We start from the raw sequence: 19,910 nt of genomic DNA on the forward strand, positions 1-19,910 counted from the left end.
GCACAAGGCGCCAGTGGCGAATTTGCCAATCCTGGTGTTCTCTGGCAAATGCCAAGCGTCCTGCACGGTGTTGGGCTGTGAGCACAACCCCCATCTGTGGACGTCGGGCCCTCATACCATCCTCATGGAGTCGGTTTCTAACCGTTTGTGCAGACACATGCACATTTGTGGCCTGCTGGAGGTCATTTTGCAGGGCTCTGGCAGTGTTCCTCCTGTTCCTTCTTGCACAAAGGCGGAGGTAGCGGTCCTGCTGCTGGGTTGTTGCCCTCCTACGGCCTCCTCCACGTCTCCTGGTGTACTGGCCTGTCTCCTGATAGCGCCTCCAGCCTCTGGACACTACGCTGACAGACACAGCAAACCTTCTTGCCACAGCTCGCATTGATGTGCCATCCTGGATGAGCTGCACTACCTGAGCCACTTGTGTGGGTTGTGGAGTCCGTCTCATGCTGCCACGAGTGTGAAAGCACCACCAACATTCAAAACTGACCAAAACATCAGCCAGACAGCATAGGTACTGAGAAGTGGTCTGTGGTCCCAACTGCAGAACCACTCCTTTATTGAGTGTGTCTTGCTAATTGCCAATAATTCCCACCTGTTGTCTATTCCATTTGCACAACAGCAGGTGAAATTGATTGTCAATCAGTGTTGCTTCCTAAGTGGACAGTTTGATTTCACAGAAGTTTGATTTACTTGGAGTTATATTGTGTTGTTTAAGTGTTCCCTTTATGTTTTTGAGCAGTGTATATATAGGGCAGAAAACTATAGCAAAACCATGCTTTTTAATCTAACCTTTTTATTTTCCTTTTAATTTAGGGATTAATATTGCACAGTGGATTAGCTTAAAGACATTTTCTTTAAGTACTTATTCAACACTGGTAAAGGCAGTTTTTTAACTGTTTTTAATTACTTTTCAAGTTATTATACTGAGCTAAGCTAAGTGTAAAAACACAATTTAGGGGCAACATTTAAATGACTGGTGCCACTCAGAACATGAACTTTTTAAGCATTTTTGCCTCATCTTATGTTGATGGCAAACATAAAAACATAAAAATAATTGTTGTTTATTGGTTGCTATTAACAGAGAGAATGACCCTCCTTACCAATATGTAGGCTAAGCCATTGGAGCCATTGGCATATTCCTGTCATATTTTTGTCTTGTCTCGATTAATTATTTTATTCTGGAATAGACAAAAATATTCAGCCATAACTATGCTTGAAGCTTGTGGACAATTGCAAAATGTGTGGGGTTAAGATACATTTAGCCAAATAGTAGTGGTGGTTTATATGTAAATCTGATTTGTATGTAAAAATGTGTGCACTGTTGGAGCAAATCTGCAATAAAGTCCAGCTTACGCACAAAACTTTTGTTTGTAAAATTCCCTGAATCGTACAAGAGTAAACCTAGTTGAAAAAGCCTGTTACACATACTTGTTAATGTAATAATCAGATATTTTACCGAAAACAATCAAAAATATAATTTGGCTTGTTACATTGCAAGTGTTAGGTTCATCCGTTTTGGTATCTCATTAAACTAAGGTCAGTTGCCCTGATGTTTCTTCTTCACACTACGGCATACTAGTAGCGTCCCTATTGTTACTCGCGGTACCTGACCACCTTTGAGCTGTGAATTCCCAGAGCAGACTACAGAAAGAGATGACAGATAAAGAAGTGATCTAAAGGTGAGAAGCTGGGCCATAAATCCAAGAACAACACTGCCACTGTGGCGAGAAAGACATATGTGGGAGAGAAAGGTAACCATAATAAATCAATAAAGCCTGTTTATGCCTTTGGTCCGTTTTTCACTTATTTTTTAGGTTTTTTTGTTCTTGTTAAGCATGCCCCACGGTGTGTGCACATTTTTATCACAATAACAGACAATCCCGTCGTAACAGTGCTGCAGCAGCCCACTGCTGTTCCAGACTCGAGGAGGTAAATCAGCAACAAAACAGATGCAGTGTGTTCCTATGTGTTTGAGCATGACATGGTGATTGTGTGAGGAAGCGAACATGGCAGATTTAACAGGCTGCTGAACAACAGAATTTGTTTCATCCCCTCCTGCTGCTTTTATCTAGACTCCATTCGTTTGCCTTAAGCTCCATACATGTTCTGTTCATACTGATTGGTGAATTGGCAGTCATTCACTTCCACAAGCAACACCAATGGTTTTAAATAGTTGAAAGTTTTTTTTATTTTTATTTTTTTATTCTGATTTGCAAATGAAAGGATTGTAAAGAAAAACTTTCATCAGTGATTATATAACTCATGGAGGTGATAAAGGGTGTTTCAATGCGTTTAATAAAAAATACAAACTTACTTTCTCTTGCAAAAAAATTCTTTCTGTTTTAGGTCAGTTAGAATGACCAAAAATACTAAATTATTTAGAGATCTTTTTTTCACCTTCCTCTAATTCAAAAGTTTGCATGCATTTTTCCAATATTTGTTAGTTAGCTCAATGATGTGGGTAAAATGCTGGAATTTTGTCCCTTTCCTCCTGACAGAACTGGTGTTAATTTCAGTATAAGCTGGAGACTGAACGCAAATGCACACCACAAAGACTGGAGGAAAAGATTGGACATCAAAGATGAAAAATAATTTCCAAAACAGAATGATATCTTCACATCTGACAGGACAGTGACAGCGTAATGACTGTTGCCGCTGAGACAGGCACTGCACTCCAAAAATAGAGGCACAATTTCATAAGCCAGCTATTTTGTCCTAGGAAGATACTGACTTGTCACAACAAAACAACCACAAACAAGAAAAACTGAGCATCATGTTTTGTTTTGTTTTCTGACGGGCTTCTAAAATCAAGAGGAGTCATAAAATGTGCCATAGCAAAAGCACAGCATACCATTGTGATTATTGATAATTTACCACTTAAGAGCAGACCATCCGTTTTATTTACAACTCTCTCCTTCCATCTCTTCCTTCTCTCAGGGTGGAATAAACGAGTGGACTATGAGCCAGGAACAGGCAGTAAGCAGCTGTTTCCCAAGATGCACCTTGAGACCTGTGGTGAGCCGCTGTCTTCGTTGAGGGTCACCGTGGAGCTGCAGACCAGCCACATCGGGAAGGGCTGCGACCGAGAGACCTACTCAGAGAAATCTCTACAGAAACTTTGTGGTTGGTTTCTTCTTTTGCCTGGCTGTTTGTGTTTTATCATTTCCATCTGACAAAGCTCACAAAGCACCTGGTCAACTTTTTGGATCCCATAAAACACTGTTTCAGTGTGGATGCAGTGCAAAAAACATTCCTGTTTTTTAAAAAAAAGAAAACTTTTCTGTGTGGATAGGGCCTCAAACAAAGCCAAAATAATTTGTATTTGGCATTTTAAATTGGTTATCCTGCTTCCTTTGGTAACATGCCCAACAGAGAGGCCAGCTAACCATGCCAGTTGGCAGCAGCATCTCCCTTTTTAATGAACACAACTGTTAGTGGCTGCCTGGAGTTTACTTCAAAATTCATAATGTACAGGTTACTAAGCCTATCTTATTTTTGAACAGAACACTTAAAATACTGGTAACATTTAAACTTTGAGTGCTACACATGAACACGCCTACATACACACACATAGTCTGTTTTTCTGTCTTCACAAGGACTTTGCATTGAATTCTATTAATTTTTAATTCATTTCTATAGCCTAACCCTATTACTTACCCTTAGCATAACTATTACCAGTACATGCCTAACAGTAAACTTGATCTTAACCCAATTCACGCCTTAGTCCCAAATTTAACCCATAACACAAAACAGCACTTCTTCTTATGGGGCCCCATAAGAACTATTATATTTTTTAGAAAAATGGGTCTCATAATGTATCAAATACGAGGCCACAAACACACACACACACACACAGTCTGAAGTTTAAATAACCATCTTATCATTGTCCTGATAATTTCATACCGTCAAAAACACATAGTGAGCCAATACTGAATATCCATCTCATTCTGAAAGTGGAAGTTGTCTTTAAAATTTTGTATGCTAAAAAGGTTTAAATGTATTTTCTGAACCCCTCTGCCTCAACACTGCGACTTTAAACACTCAGCAATGCAAATATTTCTCATCAAATAGGAAAGATAATTGGCAAAGAAACATTTTCTCATGAGTAAGTGTTCCAACACTGGAACAGCCCTGAAAACTGCAGGACATGTTTGCTGTATAGATCTGGATTACACAAAATCTGCAAAATTCAATAACAATTTTAAACCCCAACAGTTTCTTGAGAATATTATGTTTATTTTAGCTTAGATGACAGAAACTGCCCACTGTCTTTAACAAAATTAGTTTACAATCCCTACAAGATAAATCATAGGACAGCAACATTTTTAATTCAAAGAGCCACTTAACCCCTTTGTTACACAATGAAATTTGTCTAGAGCTGTGAAAAAGATGCCTTTTATAAATATATACTAAATGGAATGTTCTATTTTGAAAACTAAGAAAATTAAACAATATTTTAAGATTTCAGAATGAAACAAAAGATCCAAGTTTTACAAATAAACAAGAACAAATTTTGCAGAACGAGGAAAATAAAGAAAATTGGTAGCACAAATAAAAAATAAAACAGTGTCTGAAGTAAAAAAAAAAAGTTAATTTTACAAGCCTTGAACATTTTGGTGTAGCTATTATATGTGGGTAGTGCATATAAACACACAGAAGAACTGCTAATATCACCCTTTCTAATTGCCTTTATAATTAAAAACATTTCTTATTTGGTTTTTTAACAACCACAGTGTAGGACCCAACAAGCCACACTGGTCTCTGGAGCCACACGCAAACCCCTGAATTAAACAATCAATTCATAAATATATAATGATATTTTAGGGTGAGGAGAAGGCACCTCCACTTTGCACTAGATTCTCTGCATTTAAATAAATGCCAAACACTTTTAGCAGGTGCTCTGGTGTTTTCAATAAAAATTTCAGCCAGATCAGGCGGTAGCTACACCTTGATGCATCAGTTAATATGAACTAAGAATGTACCAAAAACAATTTACAAAGCATATTTTATGTACTACATGCTATTAAATGAAATATAAATAATTTATTTTTATATAGTATATAAAAATGTGTAGCAGTTTTAGAAGCATATTTTGATTGTGTTTGTACCCAAAGTAGCTGAAAGCAGGTGGGCCTATGCCCAACTTTCCTAAGACTGAAAGTGAAAAATGTTGACTCCATCTCCTGTTGACTCCATATTTTGTACTACATGCTACTGCACAATACTATATACGAAACAAATGCAACAGTCCAGGACAAACGGTAGAAAGTGAGAGGTTTTAACATGTTTGCACAGGTGCAGAAGTTAAAATAAGATTAAAATGTCTCCACATTACGGTTGTTTGTAAATCATATGCATAACTGTCTTTGTTTGGTTCAGTTCCTCTTTTTAGTTCACTAGATAGTTTGTTTACTTCTCTTCTGTATGTCCAACCATTCTATCCATCCATCCATTTTCTAACACCCTTGTCCCTAGTGGGGTCAGGAGGCGTGCTAGGGCCTATCTCCAGCAAGACATTTCAGGCGAGAGGCAGGGTACACACTGGACAGGTCGCCAGTTTGTCGCAGGGCAACACAGAGACAAACAGGACAAACAACCATGCACACACACACGCACACCTAGGGAGAATTTAGAGAGACCAATTAATCTGACAGTCATGTTTCTGGACTGTGGGAGGAAGCCAGAGTACCCGGAGACAACCCACGCATGGACAGGGAGAACATGCAAACACCATGCAGAAAGACCCCAGGCCGGGAATTGAACCCTTCCTTTCCTACCAACTGCACCACTGTGCAGCCCCCTCTGTATGTCAACAGACTCTTTATAAGTGAGCCATGTCTTCAGGCAGTTTGCTTGATTTGTCAAAATATGAATTAAAAAGCTTGCACACCTCCCCAACTGATGTGGACTATCTGAGAAAACAAACTCTGGTCAACCCGAAGCACCCTAAATTTCACACATGTAGGCTCTATTTGTAAAAGTAGATTATTCTGAAAACTGTTGGTTGTACACAATTTCATTATAGTGGATTCGACTAAGGTGGTTTAAATTCAAATTCACACCACACTTTTCAGATTTGGGTTGGTAGCAATTGTGGAAAACTTTCCATCCTTTTCCTTCCACTTCACAATCTTGCACTACTTTGTGGTTGAAATGTGACTAAAAATGCAAAGGTTCAAAGTCCGAGTCCTTCAGCAAAACCTTATGTGCACATCATCTGGAGATTTCAAATTATTATGACAGAAAGTTTTGTTGTGTATGTCTGCTGATGTTGTAGTGAGAAGCGAAGCAGCAGACTAAAAGTGAGAGCATGAAATCAGGATTATGCTTTCTGCTTAAAGTCAACACTCAGAGAAGCAGGGTCAGACAGGGCCTGAGGCGCCTTCCTTTAAATTAACATCTAAAAGCTCTCAGCCCGGGTTACAGTCTTATCTCCTCTTATGTCCCTGGTAAACCCCTGTGCTAAATGAAGGCACCAGAATGGCAACTTAAAGCTGTGTCACTAATGATGTGACGGAACGAGGGCATTAGCCGCCCTAGATGCAGCCACGCTCCCTCCTCAGTGACTGATGAGCAGCAGAGTCACCATGTCAGTCCCAAGAGTCCAAACAAAGCAGCCAGGTCCCCCGTCCCCTCTGCCCTGCCCACACCCGCCCAGGGGGGCAGGAGTCATCATCGTTGACTAACGGCCTTCACACAAGCCTCACACTCCAGCTCATCTGAATGCATAATCCCCACCCCCGCTTTTCCTGCCTCCCCCCTTCCCCCCTGGCTCCCGGTCCATGCATGGTTTACCACTAAAGAGCTCTTTTCTGGCACCTCATAATCGTTATCTGATAGCAAATAGAATAAATTGTAATTGCTTTTTTAAAGCACAATCAATTTCAGATAATGTACAGAGACATTGGGCAAAGCGGCATTTGCAACTGGGTGTTGGAGAAGTCGATCAGTTTTTATTTACTGAGGGAATTTAATTAGTTGAGTTGAAACATTGCTGGTGCCATAAGAAGGCAGGGGAGGAAAATCAGACCTTTAGAGATGGAGGAAAAATACCAATTAATGTGCTAATGTGCTTTTAGCAGAAATGAGCAGATGCCTGTGGCATTTGGACAACAGTGTCCAATATAATCTCTAAACAGTTCTGTGGTTTCTGTATCATTGGGCTTCATTAGCATTCATCAGTGGAGAAACATTTCGAAATTTGCTTTAAAGGGACTATCCAGGATTTTTCAAGTGAGGTCTTGTTAAAAATGTTGTAAGTAGTTAATATCTTACCTGCAGTGCATAACTCACTTGGTGTCCCTTTCATGCTGGGTGGGCAGCTAGTCAATCTTGATTGGTTTTAGCGTATGCCACTCCAAACACTGCCATCTACTAGCCAACCAGTGAAAGTGCATACAATCTTCAAACACACATGGCTGGCAGTCACCCAAAATGCTGAACACCTCTGAAATAACTTGCCAAATTCTTTCAGAGGCCATCAGTTAACATCAATTAACAATTAAGGTCTTGTGTATTATTTAACATTTGGGAGAATTGGTCTAATGTGGGGAAGAAATTCTAATAAGTTCTCCTGTAATAAACTATTCTTGAAAATACCTCAGATTTCTTTTATGAAAATTATTGGAAGTTAAATAAATTGCATCAGTAACAGGTAGTAACTTTTTTCTTTTGTTTAGAGAAAGTGTGCAAAGACCTACACAGTGTAGGGAATCTGATATGTAGTAAGTTGAGCACTGTTGAGCGACAGTGCATGCGGACGTTCCTGGGGGACTGAAGGACTGTGGTACATTTGTTGTAGTGTCCATGGAGATAAGAATGCAGAAGTAGCTACAGATGCTGAGGAAGACGGGGGTTTGCCACCAGACAGATCCCAAGGAAAAATAAAGAGAATATTAAATACTGATAGCTCAACAGAAATGTGTTTCTTTGTTAAACTGACGGATTAATTGATGACTCTCATTCCTTTTTTGGTTAGAATCATGAATTATGTTGTTTTTGTAGAAATTGTAATTATTAAAATATGTAATTGAACAGAGACACTTGAGATGAGGCAGAGTACACAGGCTAAAAAATCAGGAGGGTACATATTTTTTTAATCTTAATACAGTATTGTAATACAATGATATAACTTGTGTGCTACGTTGAACTTCAGTGTGCTGAGTCACATATGGTAAATGGCTTGTACTTGTATAGCGCAAGTACAAGCCACTACAAGTACTTCACACTACATTTGGTCATTCAGTCATTCACCCATTCATGCGCACATTCACCCTGAAAGCCAATAGAAACAGAATAAATCAGACTGCTCCAGACTGGGCAGAGAAGAAAATTAGCTTCTCCTCTTCTTTTCTCTTGCTTGCCTCACTATGTCACATACTAATGTTGGTTAAACACAGGAAATATAATTTGCTCCTTTTTTTGCTGTGAGTGAACTGGATGCAGCACCATAAGCGATGTTTTCAGTTCATCACAGAATCCAGCAAGCTCAGCGAATGTCGCTTTACGTGTGCAAACTGCTTGGTACTGGCAAAACAGACAGACTCATTAAAAATGAGTGGAAAAATAGGTGGATATAGAAAGCTTTGAAGCTTCTGCCTACTTTAGCATTGTTATTGGCTATTGGTTAGCCAGTTGTGGTATGCTCACAGTTCTACAAATCATTTACACAATTTTTGTCAGAATATAAGAGAGTTATGAGCTTTTTCAGTGCTTTTTGGTGACTGTCTAGAAGTCTTTATTAGCAAACTGTCAACACAAATCTACATCCTTCCTCATTTCAAAATAAGACTAAGATGAAGTGGTGGCTGGTGACAAAAATATTTTGGTTGAGCTGTACACAACATTCTTCATACAACAAGATAACAAAGCGCTAAATTAGCTAAAAGTTAAAAATCTGTTCAGTAACTTGCAAGATGTACAGTATTCAATCGTTTAATCTTCCTCAACAATTCACTCTGAATTACACTCAAAACTGTGAAAAATACCAAGCTAATGTATGAATGCCTATCCCTAGAAGTTTAACAATATTCTGTCAAAGCTTAATTTTTGAGAATCAAGACAGACAGCGCAGGCCTTCCTACTTTATTCAACTAAATTACTATGAAATAATCATTACTGCAAATAAAGTTAACCCAGAAATCCAAAGGACTTCATTCTGCTGAAATCACTCCACAGGCATCTGCAAAATCTTACAGATATTGAAAGCTGAAGCATATGAGCTTCAGCTCCTCCTTGTTCTGATCCAGAAAACACTGATATCAACCAATTATCAACATTAGAACAGCAGAAAGAAAGGCAACAGGAACCACTATCATTATTGACAATTTTAAAAAAGAAATCTTCAGAACATTTATTGAAAGCAGCATTTATTGAGGGCAACATCTTGAAAGGAAATGACAGATCACTGAAGAGCATGTCAAATATGTCAAGGCACAAGATGAGCAATGTGGCAAAATATTATTTATCTAGGTGACAGCTTAGAAAGAAAGGCCTCTCTGATCTCAAGACACTGAGGTTATTGTGTAAAAGGAATGATGGAGCTGTTCGCAGAGGGAAAAGGAATGGAATGACTTAATGCTGTGCAGTGACGATTGGTGTATTTTGTCAGGAATTGTAGGGATCATATACCAAAAGTGTCAGCTATAAACAATTCATACCACACTTTTGTCCTCCTCAGCAAGTGCCTGCTGCATCTCCTCTCATTGTGTAACCACAGTGCTCAGTTGGTGTCCTTTCTAGTTTCCATAGAGGCACAATTCAGCTCTGAGCTATGCTCCAAATTTATGGACAATGACTCGCATCTCTCTTCTTTTTAAAGTTAGTATCATCTGCCATGAATCAATACTTGCATCCTCTATCCATCTTGCTGTATTGATTACATATTAAGCTCTGTCATCTTCCTTACTCATAAGTAATCATACCCAAGGTTAAGGCAATATACACCACATATCTTCCATGATTGTTATTGACACATCTTGTGTTGCTCTCTTTCTTCATTCCCACTGCTGTGACCTCCAGGCGCCTCATCGGGTAGCACCGACCTCCTCCCGGCCCCCAGCGCCGCCACCAACTGGACAGCCTCCCTTGTGTCTGACAATGGACGGGACAGCGACCTGATCTTCAGGTTTGACGGGCATCAGGCGGCCAAAATCCCTGACTGGGTGGTTCCCCAGAATCTGACCGACCAGTTCACAATCGCAACGTGGATGAAGCACGGACCGAGCCCCGGGCTCAGAGCTGAGAAGGAGACACTGCTCTGTAACTCTGACAAAACCGGTGAGTCATTTGTCTTTTCTGAAGTTTCTTCCTGGCAAATGCCTGGAAGAGACAGGGATAGACAACAAATTGATTGTGCCCATCTAGCTCAGGTGCCTGTGTCAAAGATCTGCTCTGTGATCTAAAGTCAGGGGCCATCTCCAGGAAACCTATATTCAACCTTAGTGGACTCCAGATTTTAGTTACAGCAGCAAGAATTTGTCACTCTAATTTGGGAATAAAATGAACACTAAATAGACTTTTACTATAAACACACTGCACACATAAAACCCATCTATTTTAATTTTCCTGTGCAAAGACTAACGTTTCTTGCTTACCTTGCATTTAGTCCGTCATTCTCAGAGCCATTAAGCTTCATATGGTGAAGTAGTGTAGATATGACCCATTGTGTAGATGGTTTTATACCAAGATTCTACAAAAACTGATGATTTTCAAATAGCAACTACATTTTTGATACTTCACTTCTATTTTCTTTTCATTTGCAGTTTTTGTCTAACCATTTTTAGTAATACTTTTTTACAACAATGCAATTGGCATTAGTTCCATCTTAATATTTGCACTGAAAGTGGGGATAAATATCTGACAGCTGGCCTCGGTCAGAGGAAGCGCCACTGTCCCAGTTTCCTGTGGATTCAGGAAGCCAGATGTCAGACTGACTTTACCTGACAGTTGTGAGTAGGTGTGGTGAGATTTGCTCCCTGGTGCCTACTCATCTGTCTTTCTCCTACAGAGATGAATCGTCATCACTACTCGCTGTATGTCCATAATTGCCGGCTGGTATTCCTGCTGAGGAGGGACTTTACACAGGTGGACACCTTCAGACCAGCAGAGTTCCACTGGAAATTGGAGCAGGTAAGAAGCTGATGTTAAGATTTAAAGGACAGACAGAAGAACCTGTGTTCTCATTGACCCTTTGTGGATTAAATAAGTAGGTCACAGGGCACTGTCACAGGGATGTGAAGCTTCTATCCTGGATTAAGCATGTAGTTTGCTAGACAATCTTTGGGGTTTTATTTTTTTTTTTTCACTTAATCCATCTTTGTCTGTGTTTAACACTAAAGAAATCACTCAATCTGTATTGATGTTAGGAAAAAGCTTTTATTTTCTTTCTTTTTTCAGTTTTTTGAACAAAACCAAAATTTAATTTGCTAAAATGTGACAAGCAAAAATTAATCTCTTGTTTTTTTCAAAGTTTCAGACCATTAAACCTCTTGAAAGACAAGGTAAATAACCTCAACCCCTGCTGTATTGCACTGCTGTACGTTAATAGTCATGTGAAAATGTGATTGTGCTGTTCCAGAATGACATAGGACATAAAAACATACTTGCTTTCTGGTGTGTTATGACTTACTGCAGTATTCTATATTTAAGTTTATTTCCTATAGCAGAATGGATGGCTGCAATAAACTAGAAAACCTTCAGGTCAAACCTTGGTTATTGTTGTTCAGCAAAAGATGGCAAACTTTTCTTTAAGGGAAGAATTTGGTTGCTTGCTGCGAAGTTTCACTGTGACACATCTATCTAGCTCTGTTTGTGAGAGCCTTTAATTGATAACATTTTTTATTCCCCATCACTTTCAGATAGCAATGTTCCAAACTCATGTCTTAAGGTGTGAAATCTAAAACCATTTCTGACTAATGATGTGATTATTTCATAAGGCAAAAACTGCAGCTATTCACCAACACACTGGCAGACAACATTCATCGTTGTCTGCGGATCTATCAGAACCTGATACACATATGACTCATTTCCTCTGAATGGTACAACATGGGTTGGTGTAGTTTGGTACATTATTTTATAATGAAGAATGTTTCCACCACCAGTTGGACTCTCACTGGGGAGGAAGTGACGTTTTTCTGCACCTCCATCAATGAGTTGTGTTGTGTGATCCTGCACCTCTACCATAATCATACTGTATCATTGTCCTCTGGACCTACAACTCACACCAAATGCGGCAATTGTAAAATTTGGAGGATGATTGACAAGTTTCTTTTTTTTAATTCAAGACAATGAGGCCTATGACAGAACTCAGCCAGAAAGGAGAAATCCCCCACATATATCTCATTCAGTTTGCTCAAGTGAATGCTGAGCTATTATCCCGACAATCTTGACTTCACAATCCTGCTGCCTGTGGTCCTGGCAAATGAACTTGTGAGATATGAAAGGACAAATATTTTCATAATAGGGGATTTATGGGTATAGAAAGAGCTGCTAGGTCCAAAAAACAATTCTGTGTCTCACTATTGCTAATATAACATCAAGGAACCTATTTTTTTAAAGTCTTGAGCTCTGATCTCTTTGCTTTGTCATGACACAGCAAGACAAGAAAATTAGCTTTGGTCTAGTATAATTGTTGCTATAGTAAAATACAACATGTATGAACTGAGAAACTCTAGAAAAAAACATAATTTCAAATACAGCTACCTTAAGAAGACTCCATGTTGTAAAAACTAGTAAATGAACCTAAATTAGTAAATTATTGGAGTGTAAATTTATCTCACTGCTGTTAGCATGGCAGAGAGATAATGAGTTAATTAATTCCTATGAACTGAACTTTGAGCAAGATTTTGTTAAGGGTAAAGTTAGTTGGGATTCATTCACTGGGAGGTGGTAACAATTCATACCTGTAAGGACTTTTCCCGTAAGTCTTGCATTATTTTGTAGTTCTCTGTTGCCTCTTCCATTCCATTCATTTTTAAACAGCTGCTGTATGCCCTGAACTGAAGCTACATGTCGACTTATATGTGATTGAAAATAAGGAATGAATGATTTACAAGACAGCTAATTAAATGCTGATAAAATATATGCCTTTTTTCAGGGAAACCATATAACCAATTTCAACACTTAGTTTTCATCATTTTGTTTAACATACTTCTGCTTTTAAGTGATGAATATTTAACAGGGTGGCACTGCAGAAGTAGACCTGGTCACTCCAGAGGCTTGTAGGGGTGTGTGTGGGTGTGTGTGTGTGTGTGTGTGGGGGGGGGGGGGGGGGGGGGGGGGGGGTGTTGTGTATTAACAGCAGCAGCTGTCTTTTGCTCAAGGAGGCTGTCCAAATGTAAGACAGGTGACCTCGACTCCACAGACCTCACACTTGCACCCAACAAGGACATTGGATTCAGGCTAGAGACACACAGCTGAGCCTGGACATCCAGATGGAGAACCGCAGGCTAATTTGATCAGACGAATCACTGGTCTTGATTTGGGAGAAAGCATGAACGAGGTCATCCATCACCCACCTGACAGACAGTAAAGTGTGTATGAGTCATCTTTTGGATTTTTAGACAAAGAGCTCAGATTAACGGTGTTTTTGTATTCTGACTCCACATTTTCTCTCTGAGAGGAAGTCTTCAACAACAACCTTCAACAGTTGTAAGAAAATTATTTCCTCTGAAATAAAGGTTCTTTTTGTTAAGACTGTGCTGACATTGCAATCTTAACAAAAAGAAATGCATACAATGACTGTTGCAAACAACCACCAAATAAACTGAGAGATTTTGCTCATCTGATATCATCCAAATTTACTACAGTGGATAAATCTTACACATAGAACAAAACACAATATGGTTATTTCTGATTTTGTCAAATACTGACACTGCAAAAAGCTAGTTTGTAAAAGTTTCTCAATGTATGATAACCTCTGTTTCCTCTGCAAAAAACTTAATGTGTCACATGGTCGACCTGCTTTAACTCTTAAGCAACAACTATTGCAACTGCTGATGACAATGAGTTGAATGAGCTTAATGATAAGAAAGATAGCAAAATACACTGAATAAAATTTTGTCTGCTTAGATACATTAAGAAGTATTAAAAATAATTAAACAATGAACAAAGATACAAATCAGAGTATACAAGATAGAGAGCCATGCATTAATTATGACAAGCTTCTTAGGTCTTGAAACTTTTGGAAAGTAATATTTTATTCTAATTTTATGAAGTAACATTTGAACTATAATAAAACCAGATATTCCAGCAGAAACTGGGTACTTATGGAAATCTTTATGGCTATTTAAGGTTGCCCAGCGATTTTTTTTATTACAACAGAAAAATATGTTGTAGACTTGTAGATCTATAGCCTTGTAGATCTCTTCCTAATTTTGTCAAGAAGAATAATTTTGAGATGCAGACCTATTTAGAGCATTCGATTTGGCCTAACGACCTGAGCACCAATTTACAACAATAATGGACGTGTTTGTGTAGACATTTTTTCATCTTTTGAGGTTCAACTACATTTTGTCGTAAACCGAGAATTTTTCAATATCTATTTAACTTTTCTTTTTTTAATTGGCGAGATATTTATTAAAGTGTGGTATTTCCTGAACTTGCATTCTCCTTAAACATAATTATATCTATAATGTAATAGAAATAAAATCCTTTGTACAGCAAATTACCAGTATTTTATGGGCCAATAGTTTTATCTCAAACTATATTCTCTTATCTACAATCAACAAAACATTCGTAAAGACCATTCTTATATCGTAATAACCTCTACAGCAATTGCTGAGAGAACATCTGCATTCCTTTTTAGTTTTTATAATTTATGTGCTTCCATCTTTTTCTCTTTTGTTAAAGGTTTTCTCAAACATGGAGGTGTAGGAGAAGATTTCCATTAAGTTGATATCTCCCTTTGCCTTAATGGCTTCTTTACTTCCTGTGCCTCTAATGTCTTTTTAACAACATCTGAATACCTCAAACTCAGCGAAGTCTTCCACTAAAGAATCTTTCGCTATATTGGTTTATCACAGAGGCCCAATTAATTTTTCTTACAATGCAATCAGGCATAGTGAGCTGGTACATAATGAGTGGAACTGGAGAGAGAGGGTTATAGATATTAATTTTACCTACTGACAAAATGAGAGTTCAGTTTCTTAATAACAGAGGCAGGGTGGCTTTCTGCGCACTGGTCCATTGTGTTCAATGTTGGTCCATATTTTCACTAGTTTTATCTCTGTCGTCTGCATTGTTAGCAGCTGGCGCCTGAAGTTTTAATTGACATCACTGACAATTGTTGCACTGAGGTGGCATTCAGCATCACTTTTGTGCAGAGTTCCATATTTTTTCAGCACAGATTCAATCTCAAGCATTTCAAAGAAGAAGGCTGTCTGTCTTCAAATGTTTCCTGCATAAGCAATTATAGGCCCTGCAAGTTTTTCAGCCTCAAAGGGAATTTAAATTTGGAAAGCACAATAGCAACAGAAATGCATTGCCTGAAACCACGCCAGATTCATGTTTTAGTTCATCCTCATTGTAAGAGCTTTTGATATACTGTATTATTATCTATTCACTTGGAAAAACAAAAGTCATTTGAATTTAATTCTCTTTGATATCTCAAAAGCACTTATCATGAATATCTTAGATATACGATTCATTTAAAGCTGCAGTGCCTTCTTTGTTGTAAGGTTACAGCAAAAACTCTTGAAATTTCAAACATTCAATAAATTCTATTTCCAAAACCAGAACAATGTATAATTTAGTACCAACACAATCTGAGCTATGCATTAGAAGGGAAGCTGGCACTGAGTTGACACCCAGGACCGATGGGTAGCCTGTGGAGGAGGGAGGGTAATCCGAACTTATGGGAGGAAACATTGGGTGAAAACCAGTAGGTTACCAGTCCATACCAGTCCAGTACTATTACCATCTCTGAGACTCCTTAAATACTGTTGGAAAAAAATTGCAGTTATCTGTGTGTTATGTTCATCTGTTAAGCTACATGTTGCAAAAGCATCCAACAATCTTATTTTACAATAAATACTCTTCCTTTGCTGCAAATTTGTTTGAGTAGGATAATGCAAACCAAGTAGAAAGACAAGTGGAAGTCTTTGTTTTCAAGTTAGATAATTGGAGCATTATCATCATTTGTCTCTTTAGTGTACTTTCAGCACAAAGCAGAAATCTATAACAAGTCACCTCGACCCGCTCAGATGGAAAAACCGAACACAAAAAGACAACTGGTATAACTGAGATCTCAATGATGTTTGCAACAGGAGTCTAAATTGAATGTGGTAAGGATATCATTACCGTCAACTACTCCCATAGAAACCAAAAGCAATCAGAAAAACACTCCAGGGGGGATATTCTCAGACTTCATCTCTGAGCAGCAGTAGAAAATATTCAAATTCAATAAGAAACAAGTCCTGTTGTGCAATAGTAGCACAGCTCTATTGTTCCTCATAACTAAAATTTTTGTATTTTTGCAGAATAAAACTAATTGCATCAAGACATTTGTATGTTTGGATACAAATTAAATGGTTATGTGGTGTCCCTGATGCCCAATAAACATTGCTCTTGGTAACTAATATTTGAAGCAAAGGTTGTGTACTGACTACTCACTACTTCAGTGACTACTGTGCATTTTTCACATTTGCAACATTACAGCCATAATGCAGTTTACAAGTATTTTATGTGACAGATCAGGAAGTGTGAAAAGTGTTGCCTACATTTGACCTCAGTCCCCAAATGCAATTCTTTGTAGAACCCTCATTTCCTGCTATGCCAGTTACTAGTCTTTTGCAGGATGGCTCTAGATTCTTATTTCCAATTCACTCAACTTCAGTGACTTTGTGAATATCAGTTTTTAGGTCTTGCCACATATTTTTCATTACAGTTAGGTCTGAAATTTGACTCAACCTTTTTTCTTCTTCTTCTTCTCCTCTAGCTTTTCCCTTCAGGGGTCACCACAGAAAATCATCTGTCTCCATTTACTCATGTCCTCTGCATCCTTTACCCTCACCCTGACTAACTTTCTGTCCTCTTTCATCACATCCATAAATCTATGTTTTGGTCTCAGTCATGTCCTCCTGCCCTGTGGCTCCAATCTCAGCATTCTTATACGATTTGACAATTTTCTCTCCTCTGAACATGTCCAAACAATCCCAACCTGGCTTTGTTGGACGATGAGTACATCAGTTGCCCCACTGACGTACTCATTCCTGATCTTGATCCACGAGGGCACCGGTGTCCTCAGGGACACCGTGCCGATCTAAGGGTTTTGGGGGTGACAGTTGAGAGGTTAACTTATTTTATATTTAAATCACCAAAAGGGGGTTTTACATGCCTAATGACAAAAATAATATAAATATATTGGTTTACAAAACTGTTAAAACCTGGTTACTAGCCAAATAGTCTAAAGAATGGAGCATGGAAAACTGGGAAAAGTCTTAACCCATTTGCCATCATCTCTCCCCACAGTTTCCCACAAAGTAGTTCATACTCTTTGTCAAAACAGGGATCTCCTGAGTGCTGTTTGAATGCGCAGCATCTGGTACTTTTTGTGTTACCGTTGACTGCTATCATTTGAAACAGCTTGTTAACAAATTATGGGCTGCAATGGGACCACCCTACCTGCTAAGGTTGTGAAATGATGCTGTTTTTCACAGTGAAAGTCAGAGAGCACAAAAAAGCCCCAAAAGTTGCAAGAAGTGGAGCCATCTGTGGAGCTCAGACAAGAAGGAGATTACAAGCAGGAAAAGAAAGGCATCCAGCTTTCTTCCACCATGGCTCACCCTCAGGCTCAGATCCTGTGTGAGGTGCACAGACCATTACCAAAGGCTCCAAGAACAGCCCATGCAGCTGGCCTCTGTTTTTTACTAAACCCATCTGCATTGAAGGGTGTTCTGCATTTTTGTTCCATATGCATCATTTTATGCTGAGGACTTTAATTTGAAGTTATGAGAATAAAATTCACAATCGTGGGCAGACAGATGTTTAAAAACATATTTTCCAGTAATAGTTTGGTAAAGGATAAATAAATTTTTTTCACCTAATTTGTGAGCACAAAAGCTCATGGTATTTCATTTAAGCAGAATTTATACAAAAAAAATGAGAGAACCTTTATTTCCAGCTTTCAGCAGGCCTTGAAATATCTTACTGTTTCTATGTGTATCTCTTAGTGTGTGAGACATGCACACACTCACACAGCACCTCACTCCTCCTGGGAGGAGTAATGTTGAATGATAGATGACTCCTTCTAAAGGGCCTGCTAAATTTAGAGCTCCACTGCACCAACTGTCTCCAACGAGCTTGATGGACACACACACACGCATGCGCCCACCCACCCACGCACTCACGCACGCAGAGATTCACACATACATTTGAAGCATCTTTTGACTGTCTTGAAGCATTTTGAACCAGGTAGTTTAAGCCCCAATTCTGCTTCTGTCTGTAAACCTTAGTCGCCATGTGTATGTAGAGCTGCTGCTCCTTATTTTTCTAAAGCAGAAACACTTTAAAGGGATACGGTTTCATGGCTTTCGAAGTCAGAGTTTTGTTATAAGCTCATTGTAAGTAGTTAATATCTTTCCAACAGTATGTAACCCTCTTTGCATCTTGATTTATCTCTTTAGGTAGACCTAAAGCAGGGGTGTCAAACTCCAGTCCTCAAAGGCCGGTATCCTGCAACTTTTAGATGTGTCTCTGCTGCACCACACCTGAATAGAATAATTAGGTCATGTGCAAGGCTCTGGAGAACTTATTTACACAAGAAAGAGGTAATTAAGTCATTTCATTCCAGTGTTTTGTACCTGTGGCACATCTAAAAACTGCAGGACAGTGGCCCTTGACGACTGGAGTTTGACACCTGTGACCTAAAGTCTAGTCTGGGAAAAGCCACAGACCCAAGCACACTTTTACTGTCTTAATACAACTTTATTTTATTTTTTTATTTCTGTCATAGTATTTGTTATACTGTATATTAATGTCATGTTTGCCTTGGGCAGTCATTGGCAGGGAAGCTGATTTGCAATAGAAATTGGAGGTAGAAGGAAGCGCACCACCAGAATTCTTTTTGTGTGACATAGATAATGAGAACAGAGATTTTAATGCATATCAAGTAAGAGTAATTGTCTAATATGAAGGGAAAGAGCTGTAAAAATCAATAAGCATTCACTTGGACACTATAATGCGTATTTTTCTATCCCACTTTCATTTCAGTCCTTTTTTACCACAGGGATCTTAAACTCCGCGCCTGTGTCCTGCTATTAAACGTGTTTCTGCTTAGAGTTTAGATTTCAGGCCAGATCGAGCCAAAATTATTTTCTTGATGATCGGGTCAGGTTGGCCTGAGCTTGTATTGTGCATTTAATAAACCTGCAATAAATACAGCACAGAGAAAAGTAAACGAGAATGTGAAATATAAACTTATCATAGTATAAATGGAAGAGTTGGCAGCTTACCCTGTTGAGTATAGAAAGAAAGGGAAGAGCAGAAGTTAATTTGACTGCATTTTTTAAAGCCTGATCTAAACTCTGTCTCTGCTTCAACACTTAAACCAAATATTAGGACATCAGCAGTGCAGTGACTGAATGCTGTAGGGATAATTTGGCCTTTTATTTCAGGTGTGTTGAGCCATGGCGCATCTAAAATGTGCAGGAATCCAGTCCAGTTTGTGACTCGTGTTGCATAACATATACCATGCCACCACCACCCTCCATATCCCATGTAAATAACCATCTTCTGTGTAAATAGCAACCCAATGCAAATGTGGAAACAGTTTAAAGGTTAATGAAATAGCAGATAAAATAGGTTCTTCAAGAGAGTAGAAGCTCGCTTTGTCTTTGCCCCTCTCTGATTAGCTCTTATCTCCGCCCTCCGGGAGCAACCTGCCTGGATTTATTCTAATGAAGATGCCAAGA

General features: G+C 38.8%; 1 protein-coding gene across 2 annotated transcripts in view; it reads left to right on the plus strand.

Moving 5' to 3' along the window:
* LOC116707741 (calsyntenin-2) overlaps positions 1–19,910 on the plus strand; it is a 301,858-nt gene that overhangs the window by 231,670 nt on the left and 50,278 nt on the right. For both annotated transcript variants that reach the window (XM_032545253.1, XM_032545252.1), the window contains 3 exons: positions 2,938–3,123; positions 10,021–10,278; positions 11,009–11,130. In XM_032545253.1, coding sequence (XP_032401144.1) covers positions 2,938–3,123; positions 10,021–10,278; positions 11,009–11,130 — 566 coding nt within the window. The remainder of the gene's footprint in view (positions 1–2,937; positions 3,124–10,020; positions 10,279–11,008; positions 11,131–19,910) is intronic.

The sequence above is a fragment of the Xiphophorus hellerii genome, chromosome 18, assembly GCF_003331165.1.
Source record: "Xiphophorus hellerii strain 12219 chromosome 18, Xiphophorus_hellerii-4.1, whole genome shotgun sequence".
Lineage (NCBI taxonomy): Eukaryota > Metazoa > Chordata > Actinopteri > Cyprinodontiformes > Poeciliidae > Xiphophorus > Xiphophorus hellerii.